Source organism: Melitaea cinxia, chromosome 20, assembly GCF_905220565.1.
Source record: "Melitaea cinxia chromosome 20, ilMelCinx1.1, whole genome shotgun sequence".
Lineage (NCBI taxonomy): Eukaryota > Metazoa > Arthropoda > Insecta > Lepidoptera > Nymphalidae > Melitaea > Melitaea cinxia.
In genome coordinates, this window is record NC_059413.1 from 1,735,523 (window position 1) to 1,748,536 (window position 13,014).

The window sequence follows — 13,014 nt, forward strand, 5'->3', positions numbered from 1 at the left end:
ATATATATATATATATATATATATATATACGGTCGAATTGAGTAACCTCCTCCTTTTTTTGAAGTCGGTTGAAAAGAAGACAAATTGCAAAGATTACTTATTATTATTGATTATTATATATAAACCAGATGCATAGCAAAGACAATCGATTGTGAAGTATCAATTTCGTCCAAGCACAGTACACACAAAAAACTCATTTTTTACGTAATTATTACTTGCGCTGAAGCGATACAGCCGTGCTTCCATGAGCGCGTTTCGGCGCGGAATGACGAACGACGATGGTTCACTTGTAAAAAATGTATGAAGAAATTTGAGAGCGTTTCTTATTTTTCTCATAAATGGAAATATTATTTATTTTTATATAAAATATCTAGCGCTACTCATAGAGGACTAAATAAGCAACAATTTCTTAGTGTATTTATTTTTCTTAGTGCAGTGTATTTAGGCTATAATGGTTCCAATTCAGACCCGTCTTTTTTTAATTTTTTGCGATTTCTGTGATGGTTAAACTGTATTTGTGTGAAAATTTTGTATGGGGCTATAGAATTTTTATGGTCTCATTCGGAGATGAATATATTATCTTTCATTTGAAACCAAGATATCCTCTCTGGGTGACTCCTAATTAATTTAAATGGTACGTGAAAAACACTGATATTTGTAGAAAAATGTGATAGCGTCCTTAACGCATCTCATACATAAGCAACGCTTTGATCTAATAGATCAGGGGTCGCCAAATTTTGACGCTTAAGGACGCTATCACATTTTTCTACAAATATCAGTGTTTTTCACGTACCATTTTAATTAATTAGGAGTCACCCTGAGAGGATATCTTGGTTTCAAATGAAAGATAATATATTCATCTCCGAGTGAGACCATAAAAATTCTATAGCCCCATACAAACTTTTCACACAAATACAGTTTAACCATCACAGAAATCGCAAAAAATTAAAAAAAGACGGGTCTGAATTGGAACCATTATAGCCTAAATACACTGCACTAAGAAAAATAAATACACTAAGAAATTGTTGCTTATTTAGTCCTCTATGCGTAGCGCTAGATATTTTATATAAAAATAAATAATATTTCCATTTATGAGAAAAATAAGAAACGCTCTCAAATTTCTTCATACATTTTTTACAAGTGAACCATCGTCGGTCGTCATTCCGCGCCGAAACGCGCTCATGGAAGCACGGCTGTATCGCTTCAGCGCAAGTAATAATTACGTAAAAAATGAGTTTTTTGTGTGTACTGTGCTTGGACGAAATTGATACTTCACAATCGATTGTCTTTGCTATGCATCTGGTTTATATATAATAATCAATAATAATAAGTAATCTTTGCAATTTGTCTTCCTTTCAACCGACTTCAAAAAAAGGAGGAGGTTACTCAATTCGACCGTATATATATATATATATATATACTTTAATGTATGTTCGGAGATAACTTTTTCGTTTATGAACCGATTTTGATAATTCTTTTTCTGTTGGAAAGGAGATATCCCTTGTTTGGTACTATGATAAGGAAACTAGGATCTGATGATGGGATCCCAGAGAAATCGAGGGAAACTTTCAAAAATCGTACGGGTGACTAGTAAATTTAATCATGTTTTCATTAAGTACTATAAAGCACTACTATTTAATAAAGGTCTGGAGTCGATCTGATTGATGATGGAGAAGAAAGATAGTCGAGGGAACTCTTCAACAATTTATAGCAATTACCTGCTTTTTGATCTTAATTCGTTTCTATTGATGAGAACTTTGCATCTGTATTATTTATAAGTGCCATTACAGTCTGATGAGGGAGACAAAAGATAGTCGAGGGAACTCTTTAACGATTTATAGCAATTACCTGCTGTTTGAACTTAATTCGTTTCTATCGATGAGAACTTTGCACCTATATGAGTTACAAGTGCCATTACAGTCTGATGATGGAGACGAAAGATATTCGAGGAATTACCTGCTGTGTGGTCATCTGTGTCACAGGACCAGGTTTGATGATGGAGCCCATAAACACTCGAGGGAATTTCTCAACAATTTACAGCAGTTACCTTTTGCTGTTTGACGACCGCTTTGATATAATGGTGCATGTGCCGCGTCGGCGGCGCCTAAACACTGACGGTCGCGGGTTCAATTCCCGCTTGGAGTGGATATTTATGTTTATACAAATATTTATTTTCAGTCTAGTTGTTAATTCTTGTGGTTCTCCCAACCTAGCCTCGGAGAACACGCTAGGCTGTCAGTCCCGGTTGTTATTACGTGCACCTGATAGCGAACTTTACTCATAGTATGTCGACGCGTTAGCGCAGCGGTCACAGCACTGGCTGTTGCGCTGGCGTTAGTGGGTTCAATCTCCGTGCAGGACAGACATTTGTATTGGCCATATAAGATGTTTGTCATGATCTGGGTGTTTGTGCTTGTGTATTGTGTATGTTTCCGGACCCCCGACACAAGAGAAAAAGCATCCTTGTTAGGTCTACCCATCACTAAAAATTGTAAAATAAAATAATTTTTAACAAAAAAAAACCGACTTCTAACAGGAAACTAAAAAGTGAAAAATAAACTTACTTAGTACAAAGTAATTCGTATTTTGATTTAGTTAATCAGAAATGATTAAATAAATATTTTATAATATTGAAGAAGTTTCCTGTTTGAAGTCGGTTTTTTTTATTTATTTTAAATTTACCTTCATCATCATCATCATTGTTCCGTTTGCAGAGTTATAAAATAAATAAATTTCTAAAATAGAAACAGCCTATGTTACTCCTTATTGCATAAGATATATCCCAGTGAAAGTACCGTCAAAATCAGTCCACCCGTTTCAGAGATTAGCCGGAACATACCGACAGACAGACAGACAAAAATTGGAAAAATGTTATTTTGGTATATGGGCCGTGTATACATCCGTATGCATTTAGTAAAAAGCAGTATTTTAATATAACTAAAGGACACTCCAATTTTATTTATTTGTATAGATTGTTTACGTAAAATATGTAATGTTTATATTATTATAATGTTAAAACTATAATAATATAACTTAAAATTGTATGTGATTTTGAATTATAAAAATAAGCGTATTATTATCTATTATATTTTATTGTATAGTACGACGAACGAGTAGTAGATACCCTGACGCCTTAATACATCGTCATAAACAGAGTAGGGGAGAGGTTCCGTGAATAGTAGGTACTTAGTAACAGTTACCAAGTTCGACTTTAAACTTACAATTAAATTTACTAATCAATACCAGTAAAATTAAAAATTAATACTTTCAAGTACCAAGATTAGTTACGTCGGTACAAAATCGAGCAGATAGCGGTATCAATGTGTGCGTACGCGTAATGTTATTGTGTTGCGATTTAAATACCTAAACTTGAGCGAGTGAAAAATGTGATAGCGTCCTTAAGCCCAAAAATTTTTTTCAATATGTTCCATGTGCTAAGGGGGTATGTGGCATGGGCAGAGGAGGGGGGTACATGAATCTTCTTTCTTTTTGTTTTAATGTCTTTATTTACAACTACTCGGTTAACAAGCGCACGGCTCGCCTGATGATAAGCGATTGCTGTAACCTATAGACGCCTGCAACACCAGAATTATCGCAATCGTTGCCGACCCAACTCTATTATTCCCCCAGGAACTCCGGTCACCTTGCTCACCACAGGAACACAACACTGGGTGGGATTCGTTGCAATTATTTATAATTTTTTAATATCATCATCATCACATCAGCCTTTCGCAGTCCACTACTGGACATAGGCCTCCACAAATTCACGCCAAAATGGCGTGAACTCATATGTTTTGCCCATAGTCACCACGCTGGGCAGGCGGGTTGGTGACCGCGGGGCTGGCTTTGTCGCAATTTTTTAATATGCTTAAGCTTAAATACTTCGGTTAAATACCGCCATCATTTCTGTCAGTAATTATCAAGTAAATGACACCGAGTAAATATTATTACGCATTTTCTTCTTCAACTTATCACAACAATAACTGTAAGGCATTGATTGTCGTAAGCCAGATTGATGACACTAGACTTCTGTCGTGGGCAAGATTTGGCTAGCGGGCCGGAGTTTGGAAATCCATGTTATAGATCTTTGCAATTGTGCAATAGGAAATGCATAGTTCGCTGCATATAGACCTGTTCATTGCGTGCTCTCATTAAACGAGTCTTATATGTTTTCTTTCTACAATATTCGATTTGTTTTAAATGTATTTTTGTGTAAGATTCCATCCATAAATTACGTCACACGTTAACGGAGGGAGTGGTCACGACGAAATGTGACATTGTGTGACAAGGGGTGGGAAAGGGGTCAAAATTTTTGTGACATCACCTTTTAAAATATGACATATCTACGCTTAAGCCTGTAATATCCTACTTCTGGGCATAGGTCTCTTTCCCCATGTAGGAGAGATATCAGAGCTTTTAAACCACCACGCTGCTCCAATGCGGGTTGGCGGATAACATATCTAATTGTTAGTTAAATGGAAAAAAATAATGTCGAAACTGATGTTTTTTTTTTTTTAATAAATAATAATTTATAGGTGTAAAATTGCAAAATATGTGACGTCGTACTAAGCACGGCGCCTACGTCGTTGTGACTGCGCAAGGCAGCGCTTTCTTAACAAACAATATGGCACGTGAAACCCTTTGTATTTTAAACCATATTATCTATAAAGCAAACAATTTTACCATTTTTAATTTTTTTATTTCTTCGACCCCGCGATCACTAGCGCACTAAGCAGTGTGCCAAGCCGTCGTTCACAATTAGTTTATTATTAACATATAACATTATCTTTTAGTTACACAATTCTTGATTTCTGTTATACTTTATTGAGTATGTTGTGTAATAGGCGATACATACAGATATGCATTGCATGCGCCACGTAGGTTATACGAACAGACGTAGTAACGACAGGAAATAAGGACATAATTTTAAAAGAAATATAAATTAAAATAATCAAAAAATAATACTATAATAAAGGTATAGAAATCAATAAAAAAGTTTTTAAAGTGACATTTTAATCACTATCGTCATTGACAGATGATGATCGAAGTATTGTAATAGATAAACTAACTACGAAGTGTAAAATTCGTTCTTTATTTTAAAATAAAAACTAGTGGAAAGAGACATCTAGTGTTGAGTTACTATATTAAACACATAAAACATCGTGGATATTTATTTTACGTACGTCGTAACAGATGGCGCTGTTTTCAATAGTTCAGTACCTGAATAATAGATGGCAGGTAATGCTTTGATATTGATATTTTACAAATACATGTATTATTTTATTACCTACTGTATTTTGAACAAAGTAGTGGCATAATAATTTTTAATACTTTTTTTAGGCTCACCAGTCCAACACCGGGTTATAGTGTTAGATAACTAGAACATCAAATCAATATGCTAACATAAATGTAGTGCCTAAAAGAGTTGTTAATAACTTGTTTCTGTTTCCTAGCCTAGAGTACAAACAAACACACAATTGTAACTTTTATCTATTATAGTATATTAGAAATATACGTAATATTAAAACTCTACAGAGTAAACGTATATCCAATGTATTGTTTTTCTCCGACGCGGAGAAAGAGGCTGATGCCTAGCGATGGGATGTTACAGGCTGAATCGTTGTGTTAAATTCGTAATTAATTCTCATTTAAATAATTATACTTTTTACCAACCGACTAGCCCTGCTTTCTGCTCCGCGGGTTGTGGGTTCGATTCTAACCTGAGTCTGGGTGTAATATTTGTATTTATATATGTATTAATTCCATGTATGTTTATAAGCAAAAAAAAAAAATAGCTATATCAGCCGGATGTTGCCTATAACACAAGCTTGTATTAGGAACAGACGACTGTGTGTGAATGTGCATAAGGATATTTATTTATTATTTATTTACCTTGGCTATATAATATGATTTAAAATCATTCTACTCTTACATTATAACACTTAATTATATAATCTAGAATATATAATAGTTTCCAAGTAATGTGCAGAATCTTCACATGGAATCGGTTGCCTAGCATGCTTAACACTTCTTTGCCTAAAAAATAGTTTGCACAGCTGTTTCAGGTTGCGGCTTGCTATTAGCCTTTTAAGCCAAGTTGTTATTTAATATTTATAAATAACTAGCTGCCCGCACAGACTTCGATCTGTCAAAAGTTAATCGTAAAAATGTATTGGAACGAAGTTCCTTACGGCAGGCTTGACATTTGGCTGGGCGAGCGAACTGAAAAAAATGTGGCACTAAAACTATAAGAAAAATATATAACGGAAGTGACGTAATATCAGTCACACGACTGTATAATATGACGTTTGTCGAACTAAAATATTACTAGTAAACTTTTTAAAAATTATTTATGTAATTTTATACTCTCGACAAAAATAAATAAAGCCATATGTTTTTTTATTTCACTTAATAGTTTGAATAATTATTATTATTATTATTTTGTTTATTTATTTTATTTTACGGTATTTGTTATTTTTTAAAATGCTAAATTTCCTAAATACTTTTATTTACCTAATTAAAAACCAATCAACAAAAGAAAAAAAAAAAAAAACCAAGAACTAGAAAATATATATAAAATTCAACATTTTTTTTTCAAATTGTGTTGCTTCTATACTATCCGAAGGAACTTCGTTCCTACCTGGTGTCCCATGACACCACATAATTATTTTTTAATTTTAATTTTTTTTTTAGTACTAAAACCTTCCGTGCGCCTTCAGGAACATTGCCGAATTGGTCGAGTCATTCTCGAGTTATGCGCTTAGCAACGTTCATTTTTATTTATATAGATGTAACTTTTTGATTCATATTTTTTATAATCTTAACTATATACTGCACTACGTATACCGATCTATTTATTATATTATCTATATGTACAAAAATAAAAGCTTACTTTTGAATGAAACGTGGGAATAATAAAATAACAGTTATGTTTAAAATTGTTTATTAACAAGTTTGAATATAATAAAATTATGTACATACTTAATTATAATTGTTTTAAACATAAACAACTAAAAGTACTTTGTGACATAAATAGTTTTAACATCCAATGACTATAGACACACATCACTAAACACTGTCATAATACGAGCCAATCCTCCTTGATCATGTCGGAGGCCTTCTCGGCTATCATGATGACGGGAGCGTTCGGGTTCCCGCTGATTATCGTCGGCATTATACTGGCGTCGACGACCCTCAGGTTTGCGACGCCGTGCACGCGCAACCGAGGATCGACGACGGCGTCCTGGTCGTGATTCGGACCCATCTTGCAAGTACCGGTCGGGTGATAAATCGTAAACGTAAAATGTTTAAGAGAGCACTCCCAATATTCGTCGCTGAAGAGCGCGTGCTGCTGACAGCCCGGCAGAGGTATGTTGTGAGGCCGCGATCCGTATTTCTGAAAGGCGGTCGTATTTGACAAAGCGAAAGCGATACGGATACCCTCAGTCAGCACCTTTATATCTTCCTTGTAAGCGAAGTAGTTTGGTTCTATTGAGGGCGGTTGAAAAGGATTTCTGCTCTTCAATTTTATCCAACCTGAACTCTTGGGACGCAAGAGCAGCGGCAATATCGTCCACGTTTCAGCGTCTTCTATCGGCTTGTAGACCGTGTTGTACACTCGGTCGCGCAAATTTAATATCTTCCGTATTTGCTCCCCACCGTCAGAGTTTACGGAGCTGGGTGCGAAGTGAAATTGTATGTCGGGCCAGTTCCCAGACGGTGGAGCGTATTTTGTGTTAACGAATGCCAAACCTTCAACACCTTGGGTAGTCAGAGGGCCTTTCTCGTATAAAATGTAGTTCATTGCAACTGAAAATGTTTGGAAACGATCCTTCTTGAATGTCACCGGTTTGTTGATGACGAACGTTAAACCGCCCAGTCCGACGTGGTCTTGAAGATTGTGACCTACTTTTAGGTTCGCGACGAGCGGTATACCGTGTTCCCGTAAATGGTCTGCGGGACCGATGCCGCTTAGCATCATTATTTGAGGCGTTGCTAACGCTCCCGCTGACATGATCACTTCTCGCTTGATTCTGACCTTATGCTTTTCTCCATTGCGATAAAATTCCACACCATATGCTTGTTTTTTGACCGAATTTATGAGTATACGCGTAACTTGTGACCCCAGTGCTATATGTAAGTTGTTTCTATTTCGAACTGGTCTCAGGAAAGCCTTCGCCGTGCTACATCTGCTCCCACGCCGCATCGTCGCTTGCGTCAGCATAAAACCAGTTTGTTTCGCACCGTTTATATCGCGATAATCGTAACCCAGTTCCATTCCACCTTTTAAAAAAGTGACCGATAACGGTGTTCGCCAAGGCGCCTCTTGTACCGTCAAGTATCCACCGGACGAGTGATACGGTGTGTTCGCTAGGTAGGGATTGCGGTTGTCCTCAGATTTCAGAAAGTATGGCAACACCTGATCGTACGACCAGCCGGGGTTGCCGAGTGCCTCCCACAGATCGTAGTCGTTGCGATTACCTCTGACGTACACCATGGCGTTGAGAACGCTGCAACCGCCGAGCACCTTGCCTCTAGGCCAGTTGCAGCGGTCACCGTTCATTGCGAGGCAATAGGAGCGGTTCCTCGAAGGTGTCGTTTGGAATTTCCAGTCCATTTCGGAGAGTTGCGTGTAACCAGCTAGGGCTGGGATGTCTGATATCTCGTTTTCATCCTGACCGGCTTCAAGGAGCAGCACGGACCAGTTGCCAACTTCGGAGAGCCGCGAAGCGACCACAGCGCCAGCTGACCCTCCGCCGACTATTACAAAGTCGTAGATCGGCATTATCTGTAATGTAAAAAAATATTTGAGTTCTTGATATTTGTAATTAAATAGTGTAATAGATATTGAAGTATTTTTCAATGTTCTGTAAAGGATTCTGAATATTTGACAAGCATGTTTTTCCAACAAAATCATTTTATACTATGCATGTCATGACATTTTATCAAGGCCAACTCTGTAGGTATATTGAGCTTAAGAGTATTTGGAGAAATATCAATTAGGTAAGTATAATTAAGCGTATATTTATTTATTTAGTGTCGTGACTTAGGCAGGAAAATATCATGCTATGACTCTTACAAGCGAAGCAGTAACCGTTTACCACTAAACCGTGTAGATTGCGCCGCGCTGGTTCATTATTGGTTCATTTCCTAAGTGCGCAATATTAAGAAAATTTTATTTTTATATCTCTTGGCGTTCAATATTTGTATTTATTGTTTAATCGAACTGTACATTTGAATAGTGTTTGTATTTACTACTTATTGTAATTAATGGCATACTTACTGTGTTGACGTCCGCTATGTATGACTCTGGGTCGAATTGCTGATATCTGAAGTACGTGATTCCGAGAGCTAGGAGTGGTATCAGTCCCAGCACGGTGATGGGAGAAGGCGCCAAACTTGCCAACGCTCCTGCCGCCTCCATTATTTCCTTTCATATACATCTACGTCTAAACTAATATTTACAGCTTATCCTACTAATCTCAACTAAATCCAATTCTCTATCTTCTTCCGCTGTTCCTCGGCCGATATTATTTTCGGTGTGTAATTTCTTATGCCGGCCTTCTTAGTCGTCGGACCTGCTTTTAGTTTGGCTTTCTCGGCTTCACTCAGGTAACCCCTCCTTTTAATATCGTCTTGGTCGTCAAACAGTTGCTTGTAATGTTTATCTTTGGATAATTTAATCGGTTTGTATATTTCCTTGTTGATGTCTTTATAATGATCGTTCTTGTATAGGGATGTGCAGTAATAATCGCTGTTTGTCGATCTGTCGGAACGGGTTTCGTAAGCGCTGGAACCGCTCCTGTAACCGCTGCTTTCGGTCGAGGAATTTTCGCTTTTGAAACTCTCTGCGCTTCTTCTCGCTCTGTGGCGCTTGTAGTCTTTCCTATCGTAGTCGCTCGTTCGATAGTCGGTAGGAGACACTCTGTACTGTATCGGATTTTCGTATTTGTCCTGGTAGTTGTTTACAGGTGCAACGTTTGCGTGAGTAACGAAGGACTGCTCTTGACCCATGATGCGATGAGTGATCTTAACCTCCGCGGCGTAATTTTATTTCTGAAAACAAAATTATGTTTTTTATTAGTATTTTATTTATAAATATTCGTTGCGTAGGTGTTATGTTATTTTAAGGCATCGAAAAGACATTATTCATCATTCATCATCATTCCAGCCTATTGCAGTCCACTGCTGGACATAGGCCTCCACAAGTTCGCGTAAAAAATGCGTGAACTCATGTGTGTTGCCCAATATAAATAAAAAGCAATTTTTCAGTATGCAGAGTTGTAAAATAAATAAATTTCTAAAATAAAAGTAGCCTAAGTTACTCCTTACTACATCAGCTATCTGCCAGTAAAAGTCCCGTCAAAATCGGCCCAGCTGTTTCAGAGATTAGCCACAAGAAACAGACAGACAGAAATTTCAGACAAAAATTATAAAAAAAAAAGGTTATTTTGGTAGATGTATCGTGTAAATACATAGGAATTTTGTAAAAAGCGGTCATTTTAATATTACAAACGGACACTCCAATTTTATTTATTTGTATAGATATACATACTACTTTTAAGCATTAATTTGTCATATGAATGACATATGTACACATATGTATGTGTTTAAGTAATAAAAGGCACTTATGAACCTAATAATAGGAAACAAGAGTCTAGCCTACGACGTGAGTGACGTGACTATGCGATCGCTAAAGCTATTAAGCTAAGAATAGCATTCAATATGTACTGTGAATGGGCAGGTCGAGTGCTGCAGGTTTTGTCACAGTTTAAATAAAAAGTTTCTCTTTTATGACTCGGTACGTTATGACGTCATCACGCTAATTTCAATGTGTAATTGTAATAGATAAAATTTAAGTATCTAATTATTTTATAATAATAAATTTATTTTTGGTATATTGAATTTAATTATAAAGTAGAAAAACCAGCAGTAATTGACTCTGTATTGCTTGTTTTTTTTTTGCGATCATTCTTTTGTGTATCTGAAACATACGTAACATTGGCGCAAATCGACTATGGTTTAAGAACAACTAAATGTCATCAAACTCAAGAATTATATTGTCAGTTTTAATTTATTAGTCTAAATTACGATCTCTATGATAGAGTTTGACTGGCTTATTTCACCGATTGCCTTTAAAACCATCAGACGTATGGCCCAAGAAGAGAAGATAATAAAATTATACTTTATTTTATAGGATATTTCTGCTCATTTCCTCTATGTATGAAAACTGTAGTTCTTAGTTGAGAAGAAACGGGAGATAATGGTCTATTTAACCACCTGGCTACTAGCCAATTGTAACTTATGCTCAGGTCAAAGTTTCAGTTACAGATACTTTAATCAGTACTATATATTTAGATACATGCGTACAGATACAGGATTATAAGTGTATGGTTTCAATTAAAAAGTGGCCAAAAACAGCGTCAGTTATTCAACTAACAAGTCTGCGATAGTTGACTTGTTAGCGAGCGGAGCGAAATCACTAAGATTCATATCCAGAGTTCATCACTCGCTGTTCAGTCGAGTCAGTTAAGACCCTTCTGATGGCAACGTGCTGACGTTCGATTCTAGCACTTATCCAAGGCGCGCGAACACAACGATAGCGCGTACTTTTTCAGCACGGCGACATCTATCGGCAGTTAGCGAATACTGTTCACGGTCGACGAACTTTGCTTCGTACCGTTATGAGCGAATAGATTTTTTTATTACACCTCTCCTGTTATGTACTAATTATGTTTTGTAAAGGAAATAATTTAAAATTAATTTTAATGTTTTAATTTTTGCGTAAAACTAATTAATACATTTTTGTTAGCTATTAACCTTTTTTGTTAAAAATATTAAAATGTCCGGACACATTATGAAGTTCCAAATTCAAATAATGCAAAATATTTGTTTTTTTATACTACTGAATTTAATATATATTGTAATATTTGATTAATTAAATCGTTAAGAGTATTTTTACTTAGAGGTATTTTACATTTTTATTATATAAGAAACATTACCTATCTCCTCTCGATGTCTATTTCAGAAATGTTTAGATTCTCTACGTCATTCAACTTTCACTTGTAATTTGGTGCCGCATTATGATGCTGCGTTTGAGATTTTCACCTTCGTACAATTTATATTAATAAAATAAAAATTTACAACGAAAAGCCGTCAGTGTCGGACCATCCTAGCAATTCGAGACGGTTTTAGAACTGCTGGTCTAAAGTTAAAGTATTGTAAATAAGAAAAAAAAAACGCACTCCGTGTATTAACAAATATTTTATGTGATTCAAATGGCATGGGCAACTAAGAGCCCGAAAATGTTGTTTATGCAATTAAAAAAAAAAACAACTTTTTGTAACTTTATTATAACCATAGAGGTAAGGAACAGCAAGAAATATCCTGCTCAAAATTTGGAGTAGCCTAACTGGGGAAGTACCTCGACCTTACAGAAGATCATACCTAAGTAATATTGTTTTCAAGCAGTATTGTGTTCCCGTGGTCAGTAATGTGGCCAGAGCTCTTGGGGACGGTCCGCATCGCGCTTGTAATGCTTCTAGTGTTGCAACCGTTTATCATCAGATGGCCGTTTATTTTGCTGACCAGTTGTATAAAAATATCTCCACATTGTTATAGCTAAAGAAATGTATTTAGTTGTACGTATAACTGGTCCGTACGTTTTTCTGGTCCGTAGGTTTTTATTGAACTGGAACTGTGTTGGCTCTTTGTTAGGCTCTTACTATCATTGTTTACTATATTATTTTTATTAAAAAAAAAAAAGAAAAACTAATAAATCTGGTGAAATTATTTAGGCCCTCAGAAATTTCGAAAAAAAACTTTGGCAATTTAATTTAGACATTTGTTTCAATAGTTGAAGGTTTGAATATACTACCTTTAATATACTAACGGTGGCCCGCGGCTTAGCTCGCGTAGGAATTGATTATTATACTTACAAATATGTGCTAAAGTAATACCTATTATTATTATATATATAATTACATTTGCGAGAGCCCTTAAAGTCCTTAGACC

At 36.0% G+C, this 13,014-nt stretch overlaps 3 protein-coding genes across 3 annotated transcripts in view; 1 reads left to right on the plus strand and 2 right to left on the minus strand.

The window, feature by feature from the left end:
* The window catches only part of LOC123663574 (flotillin-2), a 324,503-nt gene that overhangs the window by 170,119 nt on the left and 141,370 nt on the right, over positions 1-13,014 (plus strand). The gene's annotated exons all lie outside the window — the stretch shown is intronic.
* On the minus strand, positions 6,927-9,424 carry LOC123663431 (glucose dehydrogenase [FAD, quinone]). Its single transcript, XM_045598113.1, has 2 exons — positions 9,284-9,424; positions 6,927-8,788 (listed from the first exon to the last, which is right to left on the minus strand). Exons 1-2 carry the CDS (start codon positions 9,422-9,424, stop codon positions 7,079-7,081), a joined length of 1,851 nt encoding a protein of 616 aa, XP_045454069.1. The 3' UTR covers positions 6,927-7,078.
* The window catches only part of LOC123663578, a 43,687-nt gene continuing 39,966 nt past the window's right edge, over positions 9,294-13,014 (minus strand). Inside the window, exon 2 of the mRNA XM_045598250.1 lies at positions 9,294-10,056. Coding sequence (XP_045454206.1) covers positions 9,487-10,014 — 528 coding nt within the window. The 5' untranslated portion in view covers positions 10,015-10,056 and the 3' untranslated portion in view covers positions 9,294-9,486. The remainder of the gene's footprint in view (positions 10,057-13,014) is intronic.

Coding starts and splice junctions, on each gene's coding strand:
- LOC123663431 (XM_045598113.1), bottom strand. CDS start 9,424: ATGGAGGCGGCAGGAGCGTTGGCAAGTTTGGCGCCTTCTCCCATCACC. Junction 8,789..9,283: donor ACATAGCGGACGTCAACACA/GTAAGTATGCCA, acceptor TTTACATTACAG/ATAATGCCGATCTACGACTT.